Source organism: Lytechinus pictus, chromosome 11 (assembly GCF_037042905.1).
Source record: "Lytechinus pictus isolate F3 Inbred chromosome 11, Lp3.0, whole genome shotgun sequence".
Taxonomy (NCBI): Eukaryota; Metazoa; Echinodermata; class Echinoidea; order Temnopleuroida; family Toxopneustidae; genus Lytechinus; species Lytechinus pictus.
Window position 1 is genome coordinate 30,047,158 of NC_087255.1, and position 14,805 is coordinate 30,061,962.

Consider the following 14,805-nt stretch of genomic DNA (forward strand, 5'->3'; position numbering starts at 1 on the left):
TAACACCCACTTTTTACATGTACATAATGTAGTCACATATTTAATATTTAGTGATGTTTATCTTGTCATCATTTAGCACATCTATTTCTGTGTGAAGCTGTATGCCTTTGAGAGCTCCAGGATTCCATCGGGAAAGACTATCAACAAAGAGGTGAGTGACTTGTAGAACTTTGAGAAGACTCATTGCAAACTTGTTGCAACTATATGTTCACTATGGCAAATTCCCCAGTATTCTGCAATACAGAACAAAAAAAATCACAGAATTAAGGAAGAACATATGGAGGTGTAGTGGCTCAGTAGACGAGTCTTCAGATTTTGTTGTTCAAAGCGTACTGTAGCACTCAGGTCCTATTGCAAGGCGTTAATCTACATTTGCCACTCTCCACCCAGGTGTAAACGGGTAAATGTCTCAACACATTGTTTAACAAGAGTTTGCATAACTTACTAACTGCTTTATTATAAAATGGCCCCAGGGGTCCCAATGAGGTCATGCCGATGACTTTTCTTAAATTTCCAAATATGAGTCTTTTACTTTGTAAGTCAATAACCCTCGCATCAATCCTGTATTATTGTTGAAAATCCAAATGTTATTTACTTACATGATGCCGTAATGATGTTATACCAAAATAATTTATGAATTGTTCATTCAGTTGGCGACCCTATTCACTGATGACTGTGACAAATACAAAGATCTGATCCATCTTCACTCGTCGGCTTACGACTTCCACCTGCGGACGATCCAATCCTATCTCTTCAACCCTGATATGGGCTTCCAGTCACATTACCATGTCTCCAGCTTTCTTGGGAGCTTCATGAAGTACTACTCGATGCCACCACAGTTTAGGCAGAACTACATCAAGAAAGGTAAGGCATTGCTGTTATGGAAAATTTATTTTTTAGTAGCATAGTCTAAGTGGGCTTATAAAACCTTGTATACCTAATTTTTTAGGACTGTTAAGAAAAAGCAGTATTTTAGAATTACAGCAACCAAATAACAGTCTCCTTATTTCTGTAGATACCAATTTCTAAGTTAAAAAAAGAGAGAGAGAGGTTGTTTAAAATATAGCTTTTTCAGAGTTCTGAATTTCAAGAGCTGACTGAATATCAAAGTCAAATTCAAATTCAGTCAGCTTTCCCCTCCTCAAATTTGCAACAAATTTGAATTTTCCACTATCTTACATAATTCAGAAAAGAAAGTAAGATTGCAATTGTATTGTACCAATTTGTTTTTACGATGCTTTACATTTCCATTATAGAGAGTGCAATTTTTTTATGAACTGCACAGGTTTTGTAAGTAGTAAGAAATTTAAATTTTGGAATTAAACTCTTTTCATGAGTTTGAGTATATATGACATGCTATTTTGAAATTTTGAATGCTTTGATGACCCCACTGTCCCCTCCCCCCCCCCAAAAAAAAAAAGGCCTGATCTCTTTAAATTAGGCTTGAGTGTACATGTATATTGTTGTACGCAGGTAAACAGTGTAAATGCAAGTAAAAGATTACTATTTTGAAATATTTTGCCTTTTGCTTTTAAAAATGCAATTTGATTGTGAAAGAAATTCTCTGGAAAGGTAAAGGTTGTACCAGTCCTACAAGTTATTAAAATAAGTAATGTGATGTTATTTTGAAGCTGTTTTATTAAAGAGACACCTATACTGCACACAGAAACAAGTTTATGGGACCTAAAACAAATGGTTCCCTTCCTACTAGGTTTCTTTCTTTTCCTTCTTTTTTTGACATTACTGATATATTGAATTGCATAATGCAGGCGAGACAGCCAGGTTTATTCCATTTGTTATACTCGTGTATTGTTAAATGTTTTTTTCTTTCTTTGTAGACACAATCCAATTCCTTAGCCTGAACACCCCAGCTCCCCAGCTGTACGAGTACCTTGTCAGCCACCCACCTCCTAACTGGCGGAAACTTGTGATGGTCCTTCCCACCTCCTCCACGGGCACGCCCGAGGCTGCAGGCTTTCCCAGCGACAGGGAGGAGCTTCATCATGCTCTATGCCGCATCCACGGCAGCGTCCACCCTCTCCTTCAAGATCGCCAAAGCAACCGCTTCCCGGATGACGTGAGCGTAGTTGTGGCCTGGGATGAGGCAGAGTACCGCTGCCAGACTAGGCCGAATTCACCGGCCGTTGGAGCCTCGGGGTCGTCATCAGCTGAGGGCACGGCGGTTTACCACAAGAATATGCTACAGCTTGAGTTCTATGTCATTGTGACAAATCGCAAAGATATTTACCCACAGAAGACAGTTAAGCCTGTGGTAAGGATCAAATCTTTCAATAATTTTGGTGATTTCAGTTGCTAATCGTCATTTGCTATAAATTGAGCTGTCATTAAAATGTCAGTCACGCCTAAACCATCACTTTATTCAGCCTTCATCTTTTAATGTTTTTCAAACCAACTATTTGACTTACACATGCTGTGAATTATTTCCATTGTTATCTCCTTCCAGCGAGCAGACGATTCCTTCCTCCCTAAATCAGCGTTCCTCCAGCGGTGCAAGCTTGGAGAGACAGAGGCCATTGCCGAGCGAGAGCGCATCCTAGCCATGTTGACCAGTGCTGATATCAACTGCAGAAGAGACTCTCTATGGGATCAACTACTGATGTGGGACATGGAAGACATGGATTCCATGGCAACCGCATCAACAAAGAAAGGGAAGAAGAGAGATAGCGCCGAGGAAGAGGAGTCACAGGTTAGATGAACAGACTGATGTGAATTACAATTACATGTGAACTTAAATGGGTACCTTTATTGTATGCTCTGCAATTGAGTCTTAGAACTCTTGTTGGAATGCTCCCCAGGGAGAAGAGAAAGTGCATTCATTGTGTGCTGGCATGCCTGGTTGCGATGACCGGGGTAATCATATCACATGGGTCACCAAAGGGAAAAGAGGATGCATGACTCTATGGAAACACCGTTAAAACAGTAGGATGGATTTTTGGGAGTTGATGTTTATGCTTCTTTCTATATTTGCATTCTTACTTGCTTTGGCAATGAGGTTTATTTCACACATGATAGCACTGATAACTATGCTTTCTTCATCCCAGATAATACACAGTGCATGAAATACAAGTATTGCATTGGAATATAAGAGCCCAATGAATGATCTTCTAAACTACAAGTAGAATAAAATTTCTTTAAGTAATAACTTACCTGTAACACCCATTTCCCATTCTCCACCAGACTATGCCTTATCCAGAGTTCAAGGTGCTTCTAGGGTGTGTCCACCACACCCCTCTGACCATCATGGACCCCTCCCTCAAACCCCTCCTAGGGAACAGTGTGGGCTGGTATACAGAGCTGTTCCGTGCCTTGAGGGCCAGTCGCTACCCCATCATCACCCGGTATATCACCAGCGAGGATGGCAATGCAAAGCATCTAGTTCTTCTCCTAGCAGACTCCTGCAACCAGGTGGTTCTGTTCACCATCGATGAGAACACAGCGGTAAGAAGCGTCTTGTGTGATCCATACAAATGACCCATTTTACATTTCTTTCAGCTTAATTTGTAATTCTATTGTTTTCTTGTTTGTGTTTTTCTGAATATTTGTTTTAACTTATGCCAGTTGAAACCAATATATTTGCAGATATCAGGGGAGCATTTCATAAATGGTGGTTTTCACAGACAAATTTTCTCTCAGTCAATCTGTTGCAAGGATTTCAGCAGCTTGTAACAATTAAATTCATTGACTATTTGCTTCACAAGATACTCCCTAGATAAACCATCTTAATTTGTTAACTTCAAGGTCACACATGCACAATGGTATTCCTCTCTTTGCTTTATAATTCACTTTCAATCCTTCATGTTATTCAGGGGAACGTTTCATGAAAGGACTTGTCAGAAATTTTATCCTACCAGACCTGTTTATCAGACAGTTACCATAGTAACAGTGCCTCACAGCCAATCAGAATCAAGGAAAGTTGTCGGATCTGACAACTTGTCGGACAAAAATGTTGATGAAACACTCCCCTGATAAGATGTGTCATAGCTAAATCTGCTTCAGAGACCACATGATTGGTTTCTTTTGGATAGTATTCCCCATTGAAACATGTTTTACAGGAATATGCTAGTAAAGACCACTTGGTTATAAATACTAACTTTCTTGTCTCCTGTGAGTGGTCATTGTAGACAGGTTTGACTATAATTATGAGGTGTTATTTTTCCATCATAGTGGATCATCATTTTATGAATCTCTCTTTAACAAATGCCATCATATTGGTGCTTATTGTTGATCTGTACCAAAGGTTTCACTGATATTCCTGGTTTTACTCCCTAATAGGAGTTGGAGATGATCAGTAAAGAACGTCCTACCATGGTACCAGACGGGGACGGCAACATGACGATCATCCTGGATATTGAGACTCAGAAGTACATTGAGAATATCATCAATGCAATTGGCTTTCATCTATGGACCACAGTCTTCTGAAGATCAAAGATTGTCAGGGGTACAGGACCTTGGAGAGGAAACATGGGTATCTTGGACATTGGGAATATCATCAATGCCATTTGCTTTCACCTATGGACTAGTCTTCTGAGGTAGGACCTTGGAGATCGAACCTTGGATGTACCTCGATGACACAATCAATGCCATTGGCTTTCTTCTTTGGACAGTGGTCTTCTAAGTAACAAAGATTATCCGAGGTAAAGGCTATAGAAATGGCATTATCCTAGACAGTAGAACTCTGAAGTATATTCTTCTAGGGATCAAAGATTGTCTGAGGTATACATAACGTTAGACATGGTAACATAGTGATCCCACATGTACATGTAGGTACCTGGGCTCTTCTGTGCATCAGTGCAATCATTTTATCAAGTCTTATAAAGACAAAAGAAAACCTGAGGTTAGACCTTTAAGACGGTACATAAGGTACCGTCTTCAAATCTACATTGAGAATATCATCAGTGGCATTGACTTTCATCTCTAGGCAACAGCATTCTGAGGAGCAAAGAATAGTTCTTGGTACTCACCTGATGGCAGCATGTATGTACATGTACTAAAATGTATACATGTATTTAGGTGAACTATACCTTGCCTAATATAGAACTTCTTGCCTTTTTGCTCCAACTTCTCTTTAGGCAAAACAAGAGTTAAATAAATTAATATTTGGTATATACCTTATCCAAAATTAGTTGTATACAAAGTATTTGAAGTTTCTGTATAAATATAAATGTGCTATATTTTTTGCAATATATGTAAGTCTGAAGATAAGTAATTTAATTGAAAATTGTGAAATTTTGTGTATTGAAACTGCCAGATAATTTGTAAAAAAGTATAATGTATATATACTCTTGCAATTGCTCTGCCATACTTGTACTTATATTTCACGTCTTCCATATTTAAACAGATTCATACATGTAGCAACCAAAGGTTTGGTTTACATGGCTTGGTTTTGTAAGATTAATCAACAGTCCTAACCCAGGTAACTGGAAAATATGGATGAATTTGCTCAAAATTAGGAAAGAAAAGTTTATCCCATAGGATTAGACAGTAGAGTCATCAAGAAATAAGGGAAAAGTCATATCGAAACAAAAGCTCAGAATTAAAGATCTGCATTACAAGTGGCTGAGTGTGAATTTAATATTGTTTTTTAAATATTTTTTAAAGGAATATCCATAGAAAATACTTTTTTTAGCAAGAAGTGAAAGGAAATTTTAAATTTTGTTGGAAGAAGATCTAACAGCTCTAAGTGCCCTAGACCTGTATTCTGAACTTTGGTTTGATTTAAACTCTGGTTTAAAGTTATGGTTTAATAATGAATAGGCAATTGTAAAAGGTATCTCCAAAAGGCAAAAGCATAAGTTCAGTTCTTCACTCAAATCAATTCTTTTCATCATTAGAACTTGTGGAAAGAGCCCAGTACAAATATTATTCATAATGTAAATGCAACTTGAAATTTTTGGCTTCCCAAAATTTGAAAGAAGAGAGAGTTAGACTATGGGCCAAGGTTAAACCAAACTTCAGAATACAGGCCTTAGTGTTTGAGACAAATCAAAGTTATGTATTATTAGAGTGCCAAGCAGACTCGGCAGGTGTGTGAGCTGGTGCAATCGACCAGAATCTGTAATGATAAGGTAATATGTTGAAAATTCTTACATTGATCTCTTATACTGTATGAATGTCTTCTCAGTTCATGCAATTCCTGCATGTTTTTGTCTTCAAAATAATTATAACCCTAGCTGGAATGGTGATTTTGAATCTGAGACAAAGTTAGTGATTGCCTTACAAATGATTTTTGTCTCGCTATGCAGTTAAAATTAGATGTCCTAACTATTTATATGACACCTCAATAGATTCTTGTCATTTGATTGGTTGATATCGATCATTCAGCCCATTTTATAAAAAAGTCATGATTCGTGCAATTTTTGATCCATTCGTGGATCCATACAATGCTACGCGTAATCATGTTTACAGCATGTATTACTGTTTGCAACAATCAACAGACAGCACTCCCTCAGCTGCATAAAATTTTGCATCCAAATTGATAAATGTCAAATGACAATAATCGGTTTTTAGGCGTCGCATAAGACATAAAGTGAATGTTTATTCACTTGCCCGATGGACAGAATACTTCATTCGGTGAAGGATGAAATGATCCATTGCACTCGGTATACAAATATAAACAATTGTTATTTGTCTACTATTTCATGAAATATCACTGATCATGGTCAAACTTGGATGTGTGGTGACAGGAGTTAGTTGTACAGTGTATATACTTACATGTACAGATTACAGGGTCATTTCAGATCAATTATAAGAACTGATATTGCTTATATTAAAAATAATTGAACAATGAGGGTTGATTTCATATTCAGCACTGCTGCTATATTGAAGCATGGATCCTAATAGTAGGATCCATGATTGAAGCACATAATGGCAGATACACTGCCTTTGGTTTTGTCATACCGAAACAATAGAATCTGTATAATGAGACGAGTTCCGTAACGTTTCATCAATTCTGAAATGAAACAAGTGTCCAGGGTTGGGCTCAATTACAAAGTAAATTGATCAATTACGTAATTAATTACATTTTTTAGAGTAATTGTAATTGACAAAAGTAATTGGTAATTGTAATTGAAAAAAAATGTAATTTAATTGAAACGTAATTTCAATTGAACTTTTCTTCAATTACGTATTTGTAATTGAAGAATGTAATTGAGCCCGACCCTGCAAGTGTGAGATGTATAAACTATTTGCAGTGAAACTCGTCTTCAGTAACCACCCAACAGAAGCACAAAATGTGGCCTGTAAAGGCAGGTTCTTATACGCCTCCATGGAAATCGGTACTATACTATATACAGGTGGCCTCCAACACAGATTTGACTGTATCTGTGGTAGTAGAATTATCATGTCTTTATTTAAATCAAGGTAGCCGTGCTAAAGCCAGGGTAATAATAATAGCATAATCATGTTTAATAAGCAGGGCCCGCTGGGAGACTAGTTTTCCGAACTGAAGTGGCTACCCTGGGTAAAATATGACATTATCATTGTTATTATTTCTTGATGTCTGTTGACCATGTATCTCTCATAACCAAAAGGTAAAGGTTGCTATTTAATGCATGCTTTTTCACTGCAGAGGGCACTTGGTGCTGAAATCTTGCTTCGTGGTCTGTGGTGAACACATGTTAGCCTGTTTATCAGAGACTCTAATGATTTTGGGTAAAAAATATCAAGGAATACCAGCTGATAGAGCCATCAGAAACCAGAGAGAAAATGTTGTCAGTTAGCCTTTTAAAAAGGAAAGTAGTGTAATTTGAACATTTGTATTATGATTATTTAAGATGGAAATGAAATTTGCAACATGTTTGTCTGAAATTATGAGAATAAAATGAACTATATTCTATATGCCAACAGTATTTTTGTTTGGGGGTCTATTTGTCAAGATGCTAAAAAAAAATCATGAGTCTTATGAAAAAGGAAATAAAAATTTATAGCGATGTATTGATCATAAAGAACATAAAAGAGCAACTCGCCAGCTTTTAGTCGTAATCCATATCCAATTAGTACTACTACATTATGAATTAAAAAAATGAGGAATTCTCTGTTATTTCATGTAGAACAGCAGGAAAGAAAACATGTAAATAAGGACAGGGATACAAGTAAATATTTTCACTTTTGTGACAATATATATTTTTCATGTGATATCACATTCCATACAATAACAAGCAGTATATAAATTTAATGCAACCAACAAAAAAGAGAAACAACTGTAAAGAAAACAAAAAACTTCATCACATCAAACATAATATTCTCGCAACTACGATGGAATACAGATACACAATGGTTTTCTATACAGTTGATGCTAATTACAAGTGAGTTGTTGAAATTGAATCAACAATTTGCAATTTATTGGACTACAAAAATATGACTACATGTAGATGGCTTTCCCATTACAAGAATAATTTGTTTTCATAATGCTAATTGTACAATATATCCAATCTCCATGATTTTGAGAAAATGATCTTACATCGTATCGAAACCAAAAAATTACACAGAGATAAAAGGAAGAAATTAAATCAAAAGCATTTACTGGCAAGTTGTACTTGACTTTTTATTTTGAAGTTCATGTAACTCATTCAAATTTAAAAAATAGATAAAACAAAAATGAGTCTAAATTAAAAACTAGAAATTGAAAACATGCATTTACATAAAGTATTACAATGTCACAATGACAAAAAAGATGGGATGGCATAACGTGTAAGCTCATGTTCAAAGTATGATATTTTTCTATTTTAATACATTTTCCAGTGATGTTCTTACGATGTACTAATATCTTTTTTACATATATTTGTGCTGCCATGCAATGCTTTGTTTCTACAAGTATAACAGTATACAGAAATATACAAGGTTTTCTTGGCATTCGACAAAAAGAATTTAGTAATGGCTGAAACGTATATGTACTTCACATTTATCGTATAACAACTGTACGAATGCACACATTTGCAATAATACAACAAATCAGAACACAACTACCACTGTATATCACTCTTTTTCCATTGAACAGAGAAAATTAGCAAACCACATCTTTTTCTATAGAATTTAGAAATAAAATTAGCAAACCACTTTTTATACATCAAACATGAAAACAATTTACTTTCAAACATATTACAAAAGCCCATGCACATGATATATAATCTTTTCATGACAAAATAATTGAAATAAATTCTCAAATTAAATACCTTGCAAATATTTTTTCAATATTTGATAACACATTGCAATAATCAATTCAGTAAACCTTTTCCACTGCTATATCATATCTCACGTATGATGAACTTTTTTTGTACAAGTACATGGCGACTAGATTACAAAGATTGGCATATCTACAAAATATTATACATATATTTCTTTGGAAAATATACAGTTGTAGCATTACAATACATTTATTTACAAACATACATTACATGTTAGATTTGACACCAATCTGGGGAGCACTTCATAAAACATGGTGATTTCCACTGACTATATAAGCTACTGAAATCCTAGCATCTGATTGGCTGAGAGCAAATAAGTGAGTGAAAATCATTGACAAGATGATTTGTGAAACACTCCCCAGGTATACTAGACCTTGTTAAAAAAAACCATGTTTCATTGCATTCAATTGCCAAATATAAAGCAGCCTGAACTTTGTTCTAGAAAATCCCACTATACACGTATCCAAGCCACCTACATTACATGTTTATATTAACATAAAATCAACTTCATATGTTGAATTATCAGTTAATTAGGAGGGGAATATACTGTTAACAAATTGACACTTTTGGTTGGCCATTACTTAAGACCAAGGTCAAGATTAAACCAGAGTTCAGAATATGGGCCTATGTGGTGACCAAATCCTGAAGTCAAAAAGGGTACATAAATGTTTGGAGTATGTATATACATGTACAGCTTCAGCAATAACTATTAGACCATGTTGCATGGGAGTTTAGTAGAAAAGTGATCTTATAATTATTTCCAAAGCTGTATTAAACCTTGGTCATTCATCAGGTTAGCATACCATCATGTACACACATTCCACTCCCTGTGGAACATTCCAATCTGGTGCCCATATGTGCTCAAAACCAAGCAAACTACATATGAATAAAGTAGAGGCTTCATGGTACAACATGGATCTTTTGAGGGTATGTGTTCGGTCTTGAAAGTATGGAAGTACCATATATGATGTACATGTAACATGAAGCCTTTATTGGCCTTGGTGTTGATATTTGGATTGCTTCCCCAAGCTCCAAAACTTATTCAGAGTTTGTAAAACTGATCCAGATCACATTATTGACATCTCAACAACTAGTGAGTGACTCTTCGGGACCATCTTCATTTTATGTTTGGTGTTATAATCGTGTAAAGATTGACCTAACACCAACACCAAAAGGTCAACACTGAACTTGAAATCACCCATTCACCACTATGGAGATCATCGCCCGGGTAGGGAGTGTTAAAAATTGGTTAATACCTTGAAGAAAAAGACTATATCTTGCCAGGGAAAGATGTTTACTTTTGGGAAATATCTACCCATTCAGCTCTATGTGTATGTAGATTTTAATCGACACTCCCTTCAAAATTCAAACCACTGCATTTGTATATTTCTGGTGGTTTCATGATGGAGGACTAACCAAAATCAATTTGAAATGTTGATAAATTCTGATCATGCTACGATTAAACAGAAAATCTGAAGAATCATTTTGGCTATCTTTAGCCTTCGTTCATAATAATTTCACTCAATTATGATTCATTTGCAATCCTGCTGCATCTCAAAATAGAAATATTTACACTGAAATAAGCAGGTGTTAGACAAAAATGTTTTTGATCAAACTGTACATCTGCAGACATATACTGAGTACACATCCTATCAATACTACAGACCACTGTGCTCCAGTCACATCGGCAAAAGCAACTCCAGAACAATCAAATCTATTACATTATTACCAATGACATACCATTGGTCGTTTTGGCCTTTCTTTCGTTGATATGACTGAAGCATTATACAAAAAATGCAGATGAACATACAACATGATTACAATAACAGATGAAGCAAGCGATACGTTTGCTCCAGCAGAGAGTGAAAATTTGGTCCTGAGTGTCGATCAGCTAGACTGAGATGTTGGAAGATATGAGTTTAATAAACATGCAGCAAGACACCTCGGATCCTAGACGTGTGGTGGGTTGGTGACGGACACATAGATAGACTGCTGCGGAGGATGAATGCGGGTGGAAATTCACAGAGCAGCTGCGACCACATTCATCCATGAGCTTTGAGTATGATGTGTGATTAATGATTAAACAGGCAGTAATGTTAATTTTTTTAAAGCAACAAATGAAGATGAGGAATCTCCCACCTACGATGTCAGCCGTTATCTCCCGCAGGCCTCTCTTGATATATTTTATATATATATATATAATTCAATATTAACAGCCAGCAGGGAGCACCTTCACCAGTCCCACGCATTCATTTTCCTGTCAGTTGGGCTCCATGCGTAATTAACATATACAGCACCAGCAAGAAGCGTTTAAGGGAGCACCTTCCTACAGCCGACTCCTCCATCATGCCAATGCAGACATCTACCCTCAAAACCCCATAATAATAATGTCTTTTTTTCAAGGGATAATCCATGCCTCACACATTCTGAGTGATGCAGCACGAATAGCGCCCCCGTAAGGCATAAATGTTGCAGTGACAGAATGGGGCGAAGAATAACTCACTTCCATTTGTGTTCCCAATGGCCGGCAAGGGCAAGCTTCTTTTTGTTTGTTTGGGGAGCATAGTTCAGATCCTGCATGGATACAAAGAAAAAAAAAGAAATATGCAAATTAAATAATATATCTTTCATGCTGACTTAATCCCAATTTTTCAAGTTTTCAATGATTCAATAATCCCAAGATTTCAAAATTGATATATATTATTCGAACTTGTGTTTACTTTGTAAATTGATTTGATCTTTCAAATAATTCTACCTTGCTGTAGTTCCAAACTCAGAATGCTCAACATCATAAAGAACAATTCCATAAAATGATTAACCTTTTTGTACATCCGACCCCCATTTTTCTAAAGTCTTACTTCACTTCATAAACTGACCAAATCATGGGCGGTTTGGAACATTACAGACTGTCAAGAGAACCAGAAATCAGAGACAGAAAATTCAATGAAAGTCCCACATATAGGGGGTCGGACTTAAAAATATTTTATGGAATTACCCTAAAATAACTGATAGATTTATCTGGCGTTATGAATCCAGGCCCATTTCATAAACAAAAAGGTTGCAAATTCTACATGGAACTTAGGTACCTGATATATCATAAACTCCTAACCCCAAAATGCCTTGTGCGATAAATTCTGATATATCAAGATCACTTTCCAATCAATTCACGAGAGCACCATTTTATAGAGACTGAGATTAATGACATATTGTCAATCAATGACAATTGGATGATACACCCTTGTTTCTCATTGGATAAGAAGCACTGTTACTATGGTAACTGTCATGGTATTAAAACTTGTCATTGATGACAATTCTTATGAAACTGGACCCACAAGTACTGTATGTAGCCTTGTGATGATAACACAGATCACCCAATACCATACCCATAATCTGGAACAAAAATACAAATGATGATTATTGTTATGTTATGACTGACATGGTTGCACACTTACAAGTATGAAGAAATAAACAAAAACAATCAGGATTACAGCATGCATCACAAATAGAACAATTCATCACAAGGCACAATATTAAAATATTTATTGTTACAATTAGTCATACATTGTGGACCTACATTTGAATTAACAATTCATTTTCCCTCCAAATTATCTTAATTTTAGTTTAATAATATAAATCAAGATCTTTTTACCTGGAGAGTACATGTAGGTGTAAAATAATCATTGTTATATTTTCTACACAATCATACTTATAGTCAGCTATTGTAATATGTTGCAAAAATAAATGAAGTAAGTTGAAAAGATAGCAAATCAAATTTAAAAATCAAAACCAAATGATTTAGATTCTCTTGATGCGTTTCAAATTTGTTAATATAAAAATATAATTTTCCCTGTCGAAATTTCTTGCACAGAATCAAATTTGATCATAAAATGAAATGGTAGGATTAATTAGCCTCTAGATTCAACTTTTGAGCAAAATCATTCAAGATTTTATTCATTATTTCAATGTAAAAAAAAGTTATTCAGATTACTGAATTGATAAACATTCAAGTTTTTTATTTTGATTATTGCTGAACACTTGAAATTTCACGATTAAGCTGCAATAGAAAACAAATATATTTCTTCATCTGTATAGTAAATGTGTTTAGTTGTTAATCCATCATTATTTTATGTCACAAACTAGATGACTGAACAACCCGCAACTTTACAAAACAAATGAAAATCACATTACTGAAAAAAGCATGCATGCCAAATGGGACCATAATGTGTATCACACATCATGTATCACAAATTTCACAAACAAAGGTAAAAATTAAAAAAAATATATTTAGGATGGAAAAAGACTCATCCTTGACTGGCGACATATACGTTGCATGCAAACTGAACAGAAAGCAAAGTTAAAAATGATAAACATACACTTTATAATGTTCAGACTTTTGGTGACTGAATATGAAATATGTTAACTTAATATAAGAAATAAATCTAAAGAGGCTCATAATACATATTCCTTAACTGGAATATTTATCTTGGTTTCATTCATTCAATCTTTACTTGGAATTCTGATTAATTAAATCCACATCAGTTTTACTTCAGTTTTCAAAAACATGCAAAGACTCCATATTTTGCAATGCACGGGTACAATGTATTTTCTGTTCATAAAAATAGTTCTATAACAAAAGATCTTTTCATTTCTTTTTTCTCTGGAAAATGCTCGACACACAACTTGTATGTATGCTTCTTTGATGTTTTTTTAATTATAACATTGCTTGATTATTGTCAAAGGGAAAAAAAATATGTCCAAAAAATATGTTTAATGTAAGTTGGATGAAGTGCATGATAAAGTTAATATTGATTGTCACATAAAAAGCTATATGTACATGAATGGCACAATGAGACTGTCGCCCACAGACCTACAATTACTAGAATGCTCACTTCTTCCTTGTTTGAAGCCAAAATGGCAGCCATTTTGGATATTACTAAATATAAATGAAATTTGCATCTCCATGCCTATCGATGGTACATTCAGAAGATGAATATAAATGGCACAAAGCACAGATAAAATTTGCAGATTTGATCTTTTAGAGGGGGAGGGCACCATTTTGTGTTCATTGTTCTCATGAAGTTATCCAAAATGGCTGCCTTAAATGCTGACCTCATCTATCAGTACAAGTGGGCATTCTAGTTGTGTTATATCTCTGTGGATTACACAAGAGCACGATTAATGTACGTGCCTGGGTCCTTGCTTGCAACTATAGCTGATCATTGTAAAAATCCGTAATCCATTTGCTTTACTGCGGGATAAGAGAACGTACATATTATCTATCAGTTGGTCATATCGGTCATATCATTGGAAAATATACATTATACTGAATAAGAATAGCATTCCAATGGGTTTAGTCAGAAGAATGTGATGCAATAACCCCACAATTATTTTTAAATTGCATCATGAAATAATGTAAAATGAAATGCATTTGATGATTTCAATTTTGCTGCATGAGTATTTTTGGAAGGATTGTGTTGCTAAATGTTGTTTGGCGAGATGCAATTCCTAATTAGTGCAAAAATTTATTTGAGAAAACATTCAGATATTCTTAAAAAAGTAGCTCAAGATTAGCTCATACAAGATCAGTAGCTATGAAATCTAC

The 14,805-nt window shown here is 35.2% G+C and overlaps 2 protein-coding genes across 8 annotated transcripts in view; one reads left to right on the plus strand and one right to left on the minus strand.

Moving 5' to 3' along the window:
- LOC129272107 (KICSTOR complex protein SZT2-like) overlaps positions 1-7,855 on the plus strand; it is a 79,583-nt gene extending 71,728 nt beyond the window's left edge. For all 5 annotated transcript variants that reach the window (XM_064106303.1, XM_064106306.1, XM_064106305.1 and 2 more), the window contains 6 exons: positions 77-151; positions 651-864; positions 1,839-2,272; positions 2,465-2,707; positions 3,199-3,459; positions 4,294-7,855. In XM_064106303.1, coding sequence (XP_063962373.1) covers positions 77-151; positions 651-864; positions 1,839-2,272; positions 2,465-2,707; positions 3,199-3,459; positions 4,294-4,440 — 1,374 coding nt within the window. In that variant the 3' untranslated portion in view covers positions 4,441-7,855. The remainder of the gene's footprint in view (positions 1-76; positions 152-650; positions 865-1,838; positions 2,273-2,464; positions 2,708-3,198; positions 3,460-4,293) is intronic.
- A 263-nt stretch (positions 7,856-8,118) lies between these two features.
- LOC129271155 (uncharacterized) overlaps positions 8,119-14,805 on the minus strand; it is a 68,267-nt gene continuing 61,580 nt past the window's right edge. For 2 of the 3 annotated variants that reach the window (XR_010295029.1, XR_010295030.1), the window contains exons 5-6: positions 10,502-11,777; positions 8,119-10,200 (exon numbers count right to left, since the gene is read on the minus strand). Coding sequence is in view for 1 of the 3 variants with exons in the window: in XM_064106308.1 (XP_063962378.1) it covers positions 11,703-11,777 (75 nt within the window). In the remaining 2 variants the exon portion in view is untranslated. Of the gene's footprint in view, positions 11,778-14,805 lie in introns of all 3 variants that reach the window. The other variant, XM_064106308.1, reaches the window with a different exon arrangement.